At 45.5% G+C, this 14,320-nt stretch overlaps 1 protein-coding gene and 1 non-coding gene across 2 annotated transcripts in view; both read right to left on the bottom strand.

The window, feature by feature from the left end:
- Positions 1-4,209: 4,209 nt before the first annotated feature.
- Positions 4,210-14,320, bottom strand: part of TBX19 (T-box transcription factor 19) — a 28,078-nt gene continuing 17,967 nt past the window's right edge. Inside the window, exons 6-8 of the mRNA XM_069478303.1 lie at positions 12,463-12,651; positions 8,770-8,905; positions 4,210-5,773 (exon numbers count right to left, since the gene is read on the bottom strand). Coding sequence (XP_069334404.1) covers positions 5,479-5,773; positions 8,770-8,905; positions 12,463-12,651 — 620 coding nt within the window. The 3' untranslated portion in view covers positions 4,210-5,478. The remainder of the gene's footprint in view (positions 5,774-8,769; positions 8,906-12,462; positions 12,652-14,320) is intronic.
- LOC138390975 (U4 spliceosomal RNA) lies at positions 12,146-12,285 on the bottom strand. The gene has a single exon (XR_011234627.1). It is a non-coding gene; the product is annotated as a U4 spliceosomal RNA (small nuclear RNA).

Below are 14,320 nucleotides of genomic sequence, written 5' to 3'. Positions count from 1 at the left end.
TCTCATCAGTAAAGTGAGCAGACTGCAGTAAATGCCTCCTAAAGTCCTTGTAAGAAAGCAATCCTTTAGCTACTGTTAAGTTTGCACAGGCTGCACTTACAAGACTGTGTTCTGGCGTGGTTGTCACGTGGCAGTAGGGAGACATTAAGGACCTACACAACGGAGGTGGCACTTCCTCTGCCTCTCTCCCAGAGAGATGGTAAGCCTCAGAAGGGAAACTCTCACTTTTGTTTTTGTTTCAGTCTCTTGGTTTGAATATCAGGGAATTTAAATATCTATTGAGGGTATCTCACCTAATGACTGAGAGATGATCTTCCTGAATCACTGGGCAAGGTGGGAGCTAAACAGGGTGCCGCAGACACGGTGATCAGACGCAAGAGTTCCTACTGTTTGATTCCATTTAAATGAAGATCAAGAACAGGTTAAACTTATACACAGAGATAATGGTCAGAGTTCCATTGATCTTGGGGCCAAGTATGTCCACGGAAGGGCACCAGGGAGCCTTCTGGGTGCTGGAAATGTTCTATATCTTGATATTGTTGGGGTTTCACAGGCATACATGTATATGTAAATATTCATCAAGCTGTACACTTGAGATTTCTATTCTTACAAATACTACATCTCAATACAAATAAAAATGTGTAAATAGGATGTTGATAAATTGAAGATGATTAAACTATATCTTGAAAATTAAGTTTTCTAGATGCATGGAGCCCTTTATGTTTAGTTTTCACATATAAGCACTAAGCCTCTAGAAAAAAGGCATTGCAGTGTAGCCTGTGCACCACGTGAGACAGTCGTAGCTCCGTGTCTGAACCACAGTGATAGAAGCCAGCACTGAGAGGCTGTGGCAGTTTTGAGAGATACCCCAGGAATCTAGAAGCTGCAAAATCTAAATGCACCCCCTCACAGAACATTATCCCTCTGTGAACCCTGAGAAGGAGCTGGGTTTGATCTTCACAATGGTAATGGTGGTTTCCATTACTGTTAACTATGGGTTGTGGTACTTGTGATCCAGGACACTAACCACACACTGAGAACCAAGCTGTCTGTAGCACTGCTGAGCAGACAGGCTGAACTGTGGCGACAATTCAAGCACACAATTGGGATCCAGCCATGCTGTGGAAATACTCTCTACTAGTCATCCAGAAAGAGAGCAGTGTTTGTCCAGCTAGCAGTGTGACTTGCGTTTAACACAGTATCTAGCCGCTATAGATCTGCAGAAAGCATATGTTGGTAATGTTCATGTAAAGAGATCGTCTCAGTCCCCATTCTGGGCTAGCCTAGTAATGTAGGTGAACAAAGCTTTTTACTTGCCATGGCTCTTAACCACTTACCTTAATAGATATCTTAAATTTCATTCTGTTTTCAATAAATCTGGAGTTTCAGCTCCATTTCCTCCATTTCTAGGCACTTCTAGTGCATTTTTTCAGGCCTAATATAGCCTGTAACATAATGAAAGTTGGAATCAACCAGCCTGTGTGCCTTTGCCGGCACTGGGCTTTTGGTTCTTCCTGTAATAGTCAGGACTCTTCGGTGCAAGTGATAGGAACCTCTGAACCAACCAACTCTGCCCAGAGAGGCAGAGTCAAGCACAACCCCCAAAATAGACATGTGGATGGGGGAAGAGGGAGGGCAGTTCTCCCAAGAGTTTCAGGGCCCTATTCCCAGAACAAGGTTGGGTGCTGGGCAGACAACACCATAGACGTCTCCACAGTAATGATGATGGAATGGTTTTGGTGTCTTCAGACCAAGAGACTCTTCCCTGATGTCTTTTTTAGTACCACATACACCTCCTGTAACCTCTGTTCCAGGCCCCCATGCTCTGTTTGCCAACCTGGCCAGGAGCAAACAAGTGGCTCAGTAAGGTGGGAATGAAAGGAGAAAATAAAAAGGAACCAGTTGAAAGAAGTGTCCCTTGAATGACCCCGTTGCCATTCCCAACTTTGAGTGACCCACCATTCCATAAAACAGAATTCACATTCCTCACAAATGTCGTATTTTAACCTTCTGACATTTACTCAAAGTTATTCTAGTCTTGGGATAAATTGGCAAATGCCTACCAAGCTTCAAAATATCTCTTATTGAGTTTTTTTGTTAATAACTTAGGTGATGAAAATATCACTCCCTTCATGTGACCTCCTCCCTGCCCCTTTCTCCCAGTTCCGAGGGACCAGCGAGTCAGCAGTCTCCTGAGAGCAGCTGGCTTCGGCATGGTGGGCAGAGGGATTTGTGATAAGCCTAGCACACAGGGGGATGGGGAGCTGGTGAGGTCACACAGACCCAAATAAAAGCCCCACAAAGGCGGACACTTTCAAATAGACCAGGCTTTAGGGAGAGTTAGAATCTCTAGCATGTGGCTAAAAGAATTGTATAACTATTTCTATTCAGGTAGGATTTCAGTTTCTCTTAAATTTCATGTGACAGGCCAGAAATCCTGAAGTGGCACCATTTCTTTTTTAATCTTATAGTGAACTAGGTAAAGAGATATATGAGCAAAGAAATGGTCTACAAGACTCCAAAGTTTGTCTAACACATCAGAACTCTGTCATTTATTAAACTGACTTAAGTAATTAGTGTTGCTTCTTCCAATCAGAAATTAGCCCTAAGACAATTTGGAGAACAGACCAAAAAGTAAATGCCTCTGGCTGGATGGATAACAGCAAATACAGATCCTATACACAGCACCAACACAACAAATAGAGATCATGTGTTTAAGGACCATTGCAGATTCCAAGCTGAGCCTCCTACAAGATTGGTGAGACGTGATCACCCCAAAGTTAGTGAATGCTCACATTATTGCTCCACAGTAGACCCAATTCATCTGAGCAATATAAATGCAAAAAGAATGAAGGTCATTGTCTTCCTTCTGTTCTGTGCCTCTGGGCCACGTCTTCTGTCTGCCCCAGGCTGGGGGAGGTACGGAAAGGCTGAGACTGAAGATGGGTTTTGATAGACCTAATTGCACTCCGTGACTAACCGCCTCAGTGACTAATGAAGAGGCCTTTTCCAGGCCTGTTGGGGTAACTGGAGGCCACAGTAGCCTCAAGTTCTAACAGAATGAGAAATGGCCACTTTTTATAACTTGCCAAAATACCATCTTGCAGAGATGCTAATATATTAATATCTTAATGGCCTCTAATGGAATTGCAAAGGGACTGCAGGAGCCAGGAACAATCCTGGCTTGAGGGCATATGGGGACATTGTGCCTTGGCCACTCACACACCAATTAGCAGCCCAGAGCTCTGGCCAAGCAACCCTGAGTGGGATAATGTGACTTCCCAGGACACTATGTAGCTGGAGTAGCATTGTTTCCAGTTGTTGCCAGAGATCCAAACAATGGAATAGTACAGAAATATTGGGCAGTGTTAACCACATGTTAGAGGACATTTTGCCATAGAAAGAGCCAACGCCTCAGCAGTGCCATGTTTGGAGTGGGGTGGGTTTGCATGGGCTCAGCTGACGGAACAGTGGGGTGGGGGGCAACTGAGCCACTGCGGGGCTCTAAGTGGAACCTTAGACTCCCTCCATGAAGGCCCTGGGGAGGGGTCTCAGTCAATGCAGTGTGACACTGATGTTTGGAGAACCGCTCATCACCCAGGTCTGGAAACCTCATTCCCATGGCTATTAGCACATCCAGTCATGGGTAGGAAAGCGAAAGGAAACCAATGAAACAGTGATTTTGCTCGTTGGTTACAGCAATGACTTTGGTTGGGGCAGAGGTGGAAACTCATCAGAAATGAGGTTCCTGGAGCATTTATCATTCAGTTTCTCTATTCTAGGCAAGGAGCTTCCAAACCTGGCTCCTTGACCATTGTTTGGAGTACTTGTTTGAAATGCACATTCATGGACTCCAGCCCCAAAGATTCTGATCCAACAGGTATGGGGTGTGCCCAGGAATCTGTATTTCTACCAGGTGCTCCAGGTGACCCCAGAGCAGGGGATCCAAGGACTCATGTTTGGGAATAATGCCTCTAGCACCCTGTCTCCATATTATCATCATCAATCACTGAGAATCATTTGAGCCTCAGATGAGGAGCCCGGGCAACACCCAGGTTGTTCCTGGGCTCCCACCTGACACACCATGTGTCCTGGGGTCGTGTCGCTGAGCTCTGCCTCCCAGCCGCTCCACACCACCCTTGTAGCACACACACACTTCACACCAGTTCTACTCAGTAAATGTTTATTGGGCACCTATGACAGGCAAGGCACAGTACCAGGTGCTGTGGGGTACAAAGACAAGAAGGCTAGGCCCTGCCCTCAAGAGACTTACAGTCTAGTTGGAAGAAAGAGACACTCACAGGTAACAAAAATACAAGGCAGAAGGAGGTGGGCTCTATGGCAGAGGCGAAAACAGTGGCAGAGCAGGGAGCAGGGAAAGATCAGAGATACCTCGGCAGATGAGATGCTAAATGCAGGGAGTGACGTCGCAGCCCGTCCCTGGGAGGTGGGGAGGATTTGCACAGTGGAACTGGACAGAGAAGGCCACTTCAGGTGCAGGCAGGTGTAGAGGTGGGAAAGTGCAATGAAAGTTCAGAGAACAGAGACGTCTGCCATGACTGAAACACGGGATGCCACAGGGATAACAAAGGGAGCTAAAGCTGGGGAAGCGGTTTGAGGGCAGATGGTGGAGGGTCTCCTTATAGTGAGGAGATGTGACTTCATTCTATAGGCAATGGTGAGCCATTGAAGGTTTCTGAGCAAGGGAGTGACATGACCTCATTTCCTCAATTCTGTAATATGTGATTAGCTTTATCCTTTTTGTTAACCTTACTCTGGACTCACACCCTCTCTTGATCTCAAAGCAGAAACCAACCTTGGCCTTGTGGCCACATATACAGTTGATCCTTGAACAACACAGGTTTGAACTGTGTGGGTCCACTTATATGCGGATTTTCTTCAACCAAACACGGATTGAAAATACAGTATTTGTGATGCAAAGCCCACGTATGTGGAGGGCCGACTTTCCACATACACAGGTTCCCCGGGGCCAACCGCGGGACTTGTATGCATGGATGTGGGTATATGCAGAGGTCTTTCCTGGAACCAAACGCCCAGGTATACTCAGGGACAACTGTACTTTCCAGGGCTGCACAAAGGAAGCAGTGGCCTTAACTAGGTAAACTCTGAGCTCATTTAATAGCTTTTACCACCCCCTCAGAAAAGGAAGCGAGGCTTTCCAGAACCACCTGAGAGGAAGGGGCAGGGCACAAGGAAGGTACTCGTGAACTTCTGTCATCTAAGCAGGACAAAAATAAGCTGCAGAGAAAATGGTAGTGCAAAAGAGAACGGTGGAGATGTAATTAGCATCATCCAAACTAAACCCTGTGCCAGGAGGACTTGTGGTATAGCCCATCCCCCCTTCAGCCCCCCGGGAGGGGAGACCCTGCAGTCTGACCCGCTGGAATCAGTAGATGGGGTTTCTAAGCGCTCTACACGTAGAAGGGCCTCTGTTGACAGAGGATCCCGGGATCCCGCCTAATTGTCCAGCGAGGAAGGAGAATGGCGCCCACCCCCACCTGGGCCACCCCAGCCCGAGAAGGGATGCGAGGCCACTGCTGTCCAGGTGGACACGGCGATGCTGGTCAGCGAGGGCTCCCCCAGAACCTCCACGCCAGCTGAAGCGGGTGACTGGGTGGAGAGCACAGAGGGGGGCGAGGTCACCGCTGGGTTTCCGAGGAGGAACGCTCCTGGGGTGCCGGCGTGCACCTCTGCGCCGGGCCCTGCGGGGCCCCCACCACCATTGCTGATGGTCACCAGGCACGGATAGGGGCTGCAGGGACAGAGAGAGAAGAGGGGAATGTTCGATGGCACTCTGAGGAAGAAGTGCCACCTGACAAGCACACACGCAGTGCTGAGGAGGGCGCAGGTCCAAGAGGGTGCCTGGCCACGGCCTGACTTCTAGCTCTGACACAGATTGGCCCCCTTTCTGCAGAAGAGCCAAGAGAAGCAGCCAGGTATCGTGGAATGAGGACAAAATTAGGTGTCCTGAGACCTGGATTCCAGTGCTGGCCCTGCCGCTAGCAATTTACTCAGTGGACACAGCGTTTCATTTCCCTGGTCCCCCTTGTAGCCCGTGTACAACGGGCAGGGCAGCGAAAGGCAAGTATTGTGGGTGTGCCCTCTCGCGGGCCCAGGAAGGCCATGTGGCAGATAAGAGGCATGTGATCCTGTCAGAAGACCTGGGTTTGAATCCCAGATCTACCACTTAGTTCTGTGACCTTGGCCAAATTATTTAATATCTCTGAGCGTCATTTCTCTTATCTTCAAGATTTGGAGTGATAATTTTACATACCTTACACAGATTGTTATGAGGATTAAATGAGTATATGATGCCTAGCACATGGCACTCAGTAAATGGGGGTTGTTATAATGAAGTCTTCCACTCCTGGTCTCCACCTGTCAGCTCTGGGCCTTGGCAGAAAGGCTGGGACTTGGGCCACTTTCCTTGCCTTCTCTAGTTCTATGGCACTGGTTCACAATCTTGGCTGCACATTGGAATCACTTAGTGAGTTTTAAAAATTAATACCAATGCCTGGGTCCCGCCCCCCAGAGATTGAGTCAATTGGTCTGGCATGCAGTCTGGCTATCGGGATTTTTAAAAGCTTCCCAGTCGATCATAATGTGCAGCAAAGCTTGTGTGTTCATGTAGAATTCAACGTATAGGACTGCAGCTGAAACAGGTGCTATAACCACCAATGTTTTCAGCCTTTAGTCGTCACATGTTCTGACATTTTAGTCTCTGCGTTGCCTGACACTATACTGCTTGATAACACTGCATTGCATTGATACATTATCAATGATAGTACTGAATATATTTGCGTTTTTCTAACAAGATCTTTACAGGGAAAAAAACATAGAAAAGAAAAAAAGGGAGGGAACATTTACAAAGTCAGTAATGGGTTAAATAAGCCAACAAGGAAACCAGAGGTGGCAACACCTTCCACCCTGTGCCATCTATCAGACGCTATAGACCTCCTTGGATCATGGGAGACCTGCAGAGGCCCATCCTCTGAGCTCCCGGAGCCGCTCAGCATGCTGGGATTCTGGCCCCGCTGTCCAGAAGAGGTTTTTCTGCATTATCCCTTAGGGACCCTTTCTGATGCCTCCTGGGCCAGCGGGGAAACCACGGACTCTGAGTTACACTGATTACTGTGTGACCTTCAGGAAGTTTTTAACGCCTCTGAGCTTTAGGTTCTTCATCAGTAGAAGAAAAATTTTAATACCCTGCAGATGTTGAGTACTATAGATGACTTATGTAAAGTATCTGGTACAGAACCGGGCACATGATTATCTAATATCTTCAAGGACTCTCAACTTCATTCTCTTCTCTCACTGTCTCCCACAGCCCAAATCAATGCTTTTCCCTTCGATCCTCCAGACCAGCACTGTCCCACAGAAATAAAGTGTGAGCCACAAATGCCAGCCACATATGGACATTTAAATTTTCTAGTAACCACATTTAAAAAAAGAAAATAATGAACTTATTAATATTTTATGTAACCAAAAATATTTAAAATACTGTCATTTCAACATGCATTTGATATAAGAAATATTACTGAGATTTTTATTCTTTGTTTCATTCTAAGTCTTCAAACTCCTTGTGTGCATCACACTCACAGCACGTCTCAATTTGGACTAGCTGCATTTCAAGTATTCAAGAGCCGCAGGAGGCCAGCGCCCGCTGCACTGGATAGCACAGCACTAGAGCCTTGTGGGCCACACGTCACCAGCAGCACCTGGGAGCCCCCGTTAGAAATACAGAATCTCATGCCCCCACCCAAACCTACTAATCAGATTCTGCACTTTAACAACATCCCCGAATGATTCCAACACATTAAAGTGTGAGAAGCACTGCTGCAGACTAAAGGCCGTCACATTCTCCTAACTTTCTCTAGACCCACAAATCACAAGTCATCTGAAGACTCCCCACGTCCTATCTTTTAATTTGGAGTCCCTTCTGGACCTTCTCAAAATTCTGCATATCCGTAGGAACATAACAGCTGACATTTACAAAGCATGTTACTGGATTTTCTTATTTTGATGCTCTACATAACTCTACAGAGTAACTCACACTATTTCCATGTTACAGATAAGAAAGTTGAAATTCGGCAAGGCTAAGAAAATTGCCCAAAGTCAACAAGTCAATATAGGAGGTAGAACTGGGACTCAAACCCATATCTGTCAGACTGCAAGGTGCCTTCTCTTTCCCCTCCACCAAGCAGATTTTCAGAAGTCAGAACTAAATGCAGATCTCTGGAATGCGGATTATACCACAGGTCCTATATGCTACACTTAGTTAGCCCTCTTACCAGGGCTGTGGGCCAGGCACCCTCAGCCTGTCCTCCTTTTAGGACAGGTGGCTTATGAGAATATGGAAAACCAAGGGTCTTGATTTCTCGGTGTATATTTACGCTTTTCCTCTTCAGTTCCCCAATAGATAGTATCTATTTGCTACCAGCACAGTTTAAAGTATTTTTGATGGAGTTCAAGACAAATTATCTCAGGCCATCGTGTCTTTTCCCTTTAAAATATAAAAGGCCAAACCCACAAAAGAAAGAATACACAACTGAGCAGGTGTTTCCCTCCACCTCTTCTCCAGTTAGGAAAGGAGAATTCTGTCCTGTTGTCACCTTCACTTTCCAGTGGCTTAGAAATCAGGACAAAGGCTCAGACCAAGCTCCCCTAGGAAAAAGGATGAACTTGAGTCTCCAGTGCTAAAGCGAACCCCAAGACCACCAATGAGTATGCTGCTGGTGCAGAGCTTACCTAGGCCCTGGGTTGACTGGTCCGTTGGTGTGGGGTACGGACAGGATGCTGGCATGCGGCGTGGAGGGTAAGGAAGTCCAGCTGTCAGGTCCCGAGAAAACTTGCAGATTATTGCTTGAGCTTTCTATCAAATTCACTTTGGGAAAATAACAACAGTTGGATTGATGGCACATGTAAAACACATAAAGATGAAGACCAGTGACATTACCCTAGAGCAAAATATAACCACGGCTTGTACTACAGGCACCAGCAGTTTGTTGGTACTTTCTCAGGGAAACAGAAAAGAGGAAGGAACTTAGGTGTATTGAATGGCAACCATATGCCAGGTATGGTTCACAGTTTAATCTTCACAACAACTTCCCATCTGCATTTTATAGACTAGGCTCAGAGAGGTAGGATGATTTGCCCTTGGTGACACAGATCTGTCTGACTCATTTCACCACATTCACTACCCTCCAAGGAGGAACCGTAGCAGCCTCCCCTCAAGACAAGCCTCATGGCTCCAGTGTGCCAAATGAGATTTCTGAGGTCCAGGACCTTAGTCTTCTCAGCAGTCTCCAAGTGGATTTAAACATCTCAAGAATAGTGTCTTCTCACAGAAAGAAAAAGACTGTGAGATCTCACTTGTGTATGGAACCTAAGAAAGTTCATACACAGAAGCAGAGTAGAATAGTGGCTCCCAGGGGTGGGGAGGTGGGGAAATGAGGAGATGTTGGTTAAAGTATACAAAGTTGCAGTTATGTAAGATGAACAAGTCTACAGAAGGAATCTACAGCATGACGACTATGGTCAATAATACTGTATAGGATACTGGACATCTGCAAAGAGAGTAGATTTCAGGTGCTCGCACCATAAAAAAAAAAAGGTAACTATGTAAGAAGATTGATATGTTAATTTGCTTGACTTCACTATATGTATATCAAAACACCATATTGTACACTTTAAATGTGTATAATTTTTCTGGGGGAAAAAAGAATAATGTCTTCTATTTCTTTGAATCTCCATTTGCATAAATAGTATATATAGGAGAGGGAAAGATGGAAAAGAGGAAGAGAGGAAGGAAGGGGGAAGGGGGAAAGGAGAAAGTGGGGGAAGATGCCAATGTGCACTCCTAGTGCTATAGCTGGAATGTGTCCCCAGTTCATGTGTTGGAAACGTAGTCCCCAGTGCAACAGTGCTGAGATGTGGGACCTCTAAGACCTGACTAGGCCATGACGGCTCTGCCGTCATGAATAAATTAATGCCAATGTTGTGGGAGTGGGCTCCTTATAAAAGGATGAGTTCAGGTCCCTTCCAGCCCTCTCTCACACATAGAGGCCTCTTGCCATGTTATGATGCAGCAAAAAGACCCTCACAAGATACTAGCACCTTGATCTTGGACTTCCCTGCCTCCAGAACTGAGAAAATACATTTCTGTTGTTTATAAAGTACTTGATCTCAGGCATTTTGTTATAGCACTACACCTGAGACTATAGTGGACTAAGACACCTGGCCATACTGCTCTTTTCCTGATCTGGCACTTGCGACCTCTTCAGCCTTAGCCCTTGCATCTTCCATCCTCCCCCTCCCTCTGCACTCTGCTCCGAATCTGTTTCCGGACAACCCAGGCTCTTTACCTTCAGTGTCTTTGCTCGCACTGCTCTCCTGGACCACCCTGCACCACTGCCTGTGTTACATGTCATGTCATCTGTCTTTCACCCCTGGCCACTCCCACTCTGTCCTTTTCCATTCATTCTGCAAGGCTCAGTTTAAAGGTCCACTCTTCTGGACAGCCTCTGCTACCCCACCGGGCATATCAAATGCTCTTTTTCCCTCATTCCCATGGCACCTCAGCTTGTGTGTTTCATAAACTGTTTCTCAAACTTTCATGTGCATGTGACTCTCCTGGGGATACTGCTAAAGTGCAGGCTTGGGTTCAGGAGTACAACCTGAGAGTCTATTTCTCTAACAAGTTTCTAGGTGGTGCCGCAGGTCCAAGGAGCACATCAGAGCTCACTACATTGTATTATGATTAATTATCTATGTATTCGTGTAGCCCTGAGCTCCTTCAGGGAAGAAACTGTGTCCTAATCACCTTCCTGCCCTCACTGCCTATAACAACGTGGTGCATCACAGGTGCCCAGACGGCATGATCTGAGTGCTGACTACAGGGAAGAACCAGGAAGTCGAGTGAGACACTGCTCAGTTCTGATATCGTTAGGCTACATATTCTCCCTCCTGGCAGCAGCTGTTAAGGTTGCCGGCAGTAGCAGGCTACAGAACATAGTGACAGTAGCTGGTGACCAGGAAAGCCCTCTAGCAATGCAGAGCTCAGGGTGTCCCTGAAGAAGGAAGGAGGCTGGTACCTAAACACTCTTCACCATCTCCCATGCCATGAACTTTACTTGTTTTAATGTCAATCTCTTCATATTGGTATAGAATCTCCATAAAGGTAGGGTATCTGTCCATTTTTTATGTGCCTAAAATAAAGCCTGGCATATAATAAATATCTGTTGCATGAATAATTTTTTTTTTTTTTTGAGACAGAGTCTCACCCTGTTGCCCGAGCTAGAGTGCCATGGTGTCAGCCTAGCTCACAGCAACCTCAAACTCCTGGGCTCAAGCAATCCTCTTGCCTCAGCCTCCTGAGTAGCTGGGACTACAGGGCATTTGCCACCACACCCAGCTAATTTTTTCTATTTTTAGTAGAGACAGGATCTCGCTCTTGCTCAGGCTTGTCTCAAACTCCTGACCCCAAGCAATCCTACCGCGGCCTCCCAGAGTGCTAGGATTACAGGTGTGAGCCACCTTGCCTGGTCTGCATGAATAATTTAATGAAAAATTAACTTTTGTTTTCATTTCTCCTTTCTTTCTACAAATCTAATAACTAGGCAAGGTCTAGGAAGCTTCCACAAGGCTAAAGAAGACAAGGCAGTAGTCAATGAGAAAAAAAGCACATAGACAATAGCATCAACTTAAATAAACAATCAGACTGCAAAAATTATTAAGGTTGCATTAGGGGTTGCATTAGGGTTTGCATGCATGCCTCCAACTGAATCAAACTAAGGCCTGAATATGCAATGATCTATCTCTCCAGAAACCTTCCTAATAGTTCTCCAACACTGGACCCAGTATTCCCTGGACTGAGATGCAACAGTAGAAAAGGACCACGTGAAGGGAATGAACTGAGTGTTTTGGACCCACTCTACTTGACTTGGCTTTTAGAGATGAGCCTAAAACCGCCCAGTACATCAGCACCCTGGCCTTTCACACCCATTGGAAACCAGGAGACTGAGTGTTTTATGAAATAATTACAAAACACTAAGACCGTTATAACCAGATCATCAAATTTTTTTTATAATTTTTTTTTACTTTTATTTCTTTCTTTTTCATTCATTCTCTGTAGAGACTGTCAAAAATTGCCAATGCCGATTATATTTCAAGTTGTTATGTCGGGTATTAGGGAAAGTTTTCAATTAGCAATCATTGCACCTCAGATAAACCTCATTGGCTACAATACTGCCGCTGTGCAAAGCTGAGATCATCAAATATTAACACAAAAAATAACAATAAAACATAAAAATAATAATATTAGATATGTACATTATATGAAAGGGGTTCCACCTTCAGACACTTACTAGCTGTTCATCCACTTCTCCCCCTGCCCCGCACCCCGGCCCACAGCCCAAGAGTTTAATTAGCAGAATCACACACCCGAGGGAGAGTGGTTTCTGTGCATGTACGCAGAAGGGTAGGGAGCCTGCCGGTGTCCTCGGAGGCCCGAGTAGTGCTCACAGCCGTGGTGCGGGTGGGGGCCAGGCAGAGGCAAAGGAGCAGCATACGGATAGTTGGTGTTTACTGCTGGGCACACTCCGTCTGGATTGGAAAAGATCCAGCCTCCCACTAGAATAGAAAAGACACTGAGTCTGTGAACTTCCACATCAAAAATCAGGTGATTAGCTACCTTGCACAGCTACTAATACATTTCTTGTGAGTGACACTGATGCCTACCTGTGTGGGGTACCCCCAGCCCTGCTGCCACTGCCCTTCCCCACAAGCAGGTAACTTCTCTGGAGATGCACAACTGGTCCTATCAAACAAGATCCTGTCTAAGGGTGGAAAATCCCTTAAGGAACACTGGCATATAGCTATACCAATCTGCATTTGAAGTTAACAGAAATGCAAAAGTTAAGTTGCTTCTGACTTAATTTAATTAAAATAAAAGTCATCTAAGGAGGCATTAGATGTATATGTAACTCACTGCCCTACAGCTACTAGGGAATGTTCAATGCGGTTACACAGTAAGAGTGGAGGCCTCTCTGTTTCTTCCCAGTAGGAAGGTGTCTTCAGTTCTTACTCCAAGCAAGAGAGAACATGATGACTCCCATCATTCCCCACAAATAGAATTCTGATAGCACAGAGAGAAGGAGCTGGCCTAGCACACCTCGACAGCAAGCATTTTGTAGAATTTTTCAAAAGGCTGCAAAATATTTCAGACATTAGTTAGTGATGATTCTGAACAGAGTGAGTTCATGGGACTGAGACTTAGTAGTGCAGGCCCTGAAATAAGAAGCACGTCCTCCTACTGACCAGATCTTAGCTGAGAGATGCACAGATGGGGATTCAGACAGGACCAAAGCTATTCCTTAACATTATTGACTAGGCATTATTACCTGGGCTTCAGTAATGAGGAAATGGACCTTGGTATTAGAACCTACTATCTTTGCTTTTTAAGTATAATTATAATACTTATAGTATAAGAATTGTACACAGTTCACATTATAGTCATTCCCAACAAATCCTTTTATCATCCTCATTTTCCCATTTTTGTATAAACCTATGGCCCAAGGAGTCCCTACCTGACTAATAGAATCAAGATTCAGGTGTCCAGTGGGCAAAACCAAGCAGTGGCCCCTCAGGACCACTTAGTTTGTTGCACATAATAGACACAACTCAAGGTTGGGTGGGGTGGCTCACACCTGTAATCTTAGCACTCTAGGAGGCCAAGGTGGTAGGATCACTTGAGGTCAGGAGTTCGAGACCAGCCTAAGCTAGTGTGAGATCCCATTTCTACTAAAGATAGAAAAAACTAGCTAGGTGTGGTGGCAAATGCCCGGTAGTCCCAGCCACTCAGGAGGCTGAGGCAAGAGGATCACTTGAGCCCAGGAGTTTGAGGTTGCTGTGAGCTAGGCTGATGCCATGGCTCTCTAGCTCAGGCAACAGAGTGAGACTCTGTCTCAAAAAAAAAAAAAATATATATATATATGTGTATATATATGTATACACACACGCACATACCACAAGAAATCTGCTGAGAAGATTACAACACATGAATTTTGAAACAGTGCAGTTCTGCATGTGGCATATATATGATAAGAAATTGGAAACTTAGAAGAAATGGATAAATTCCTAGACACATACAACCTACCAAGAACCAGGAAGAAATCCAAAACCTGAATAAACCAATAACAAAAAATGAGATAGAAGTAGTAATAAAAGGTTTCCCATCACGGATAACCCTGGGACCCAATGATTTTACTGCTGAATTCTCCAACCATTCAAAAAAGAACTA

Source organism: Eulemur rufifrons, chromosome 8, assembly GCF_041146395.1.
Source record: "Eulemur rufifrons isolate Redbay chromosome 8, OSU_ERuf_1, whole genome shotgun sequence".
NCBI classification, from domain to species: domain Eukaryota; kingdom Metazoa; phylum Chordata; class Mammalia; order Primates; family Lemuridae; genus Eulemur; species Eulemur rufifrons.
Note: the sequence above shows the minus strand (reverse complement) of the source record. Positions and strands in the feature narration are given on the sequence as shown.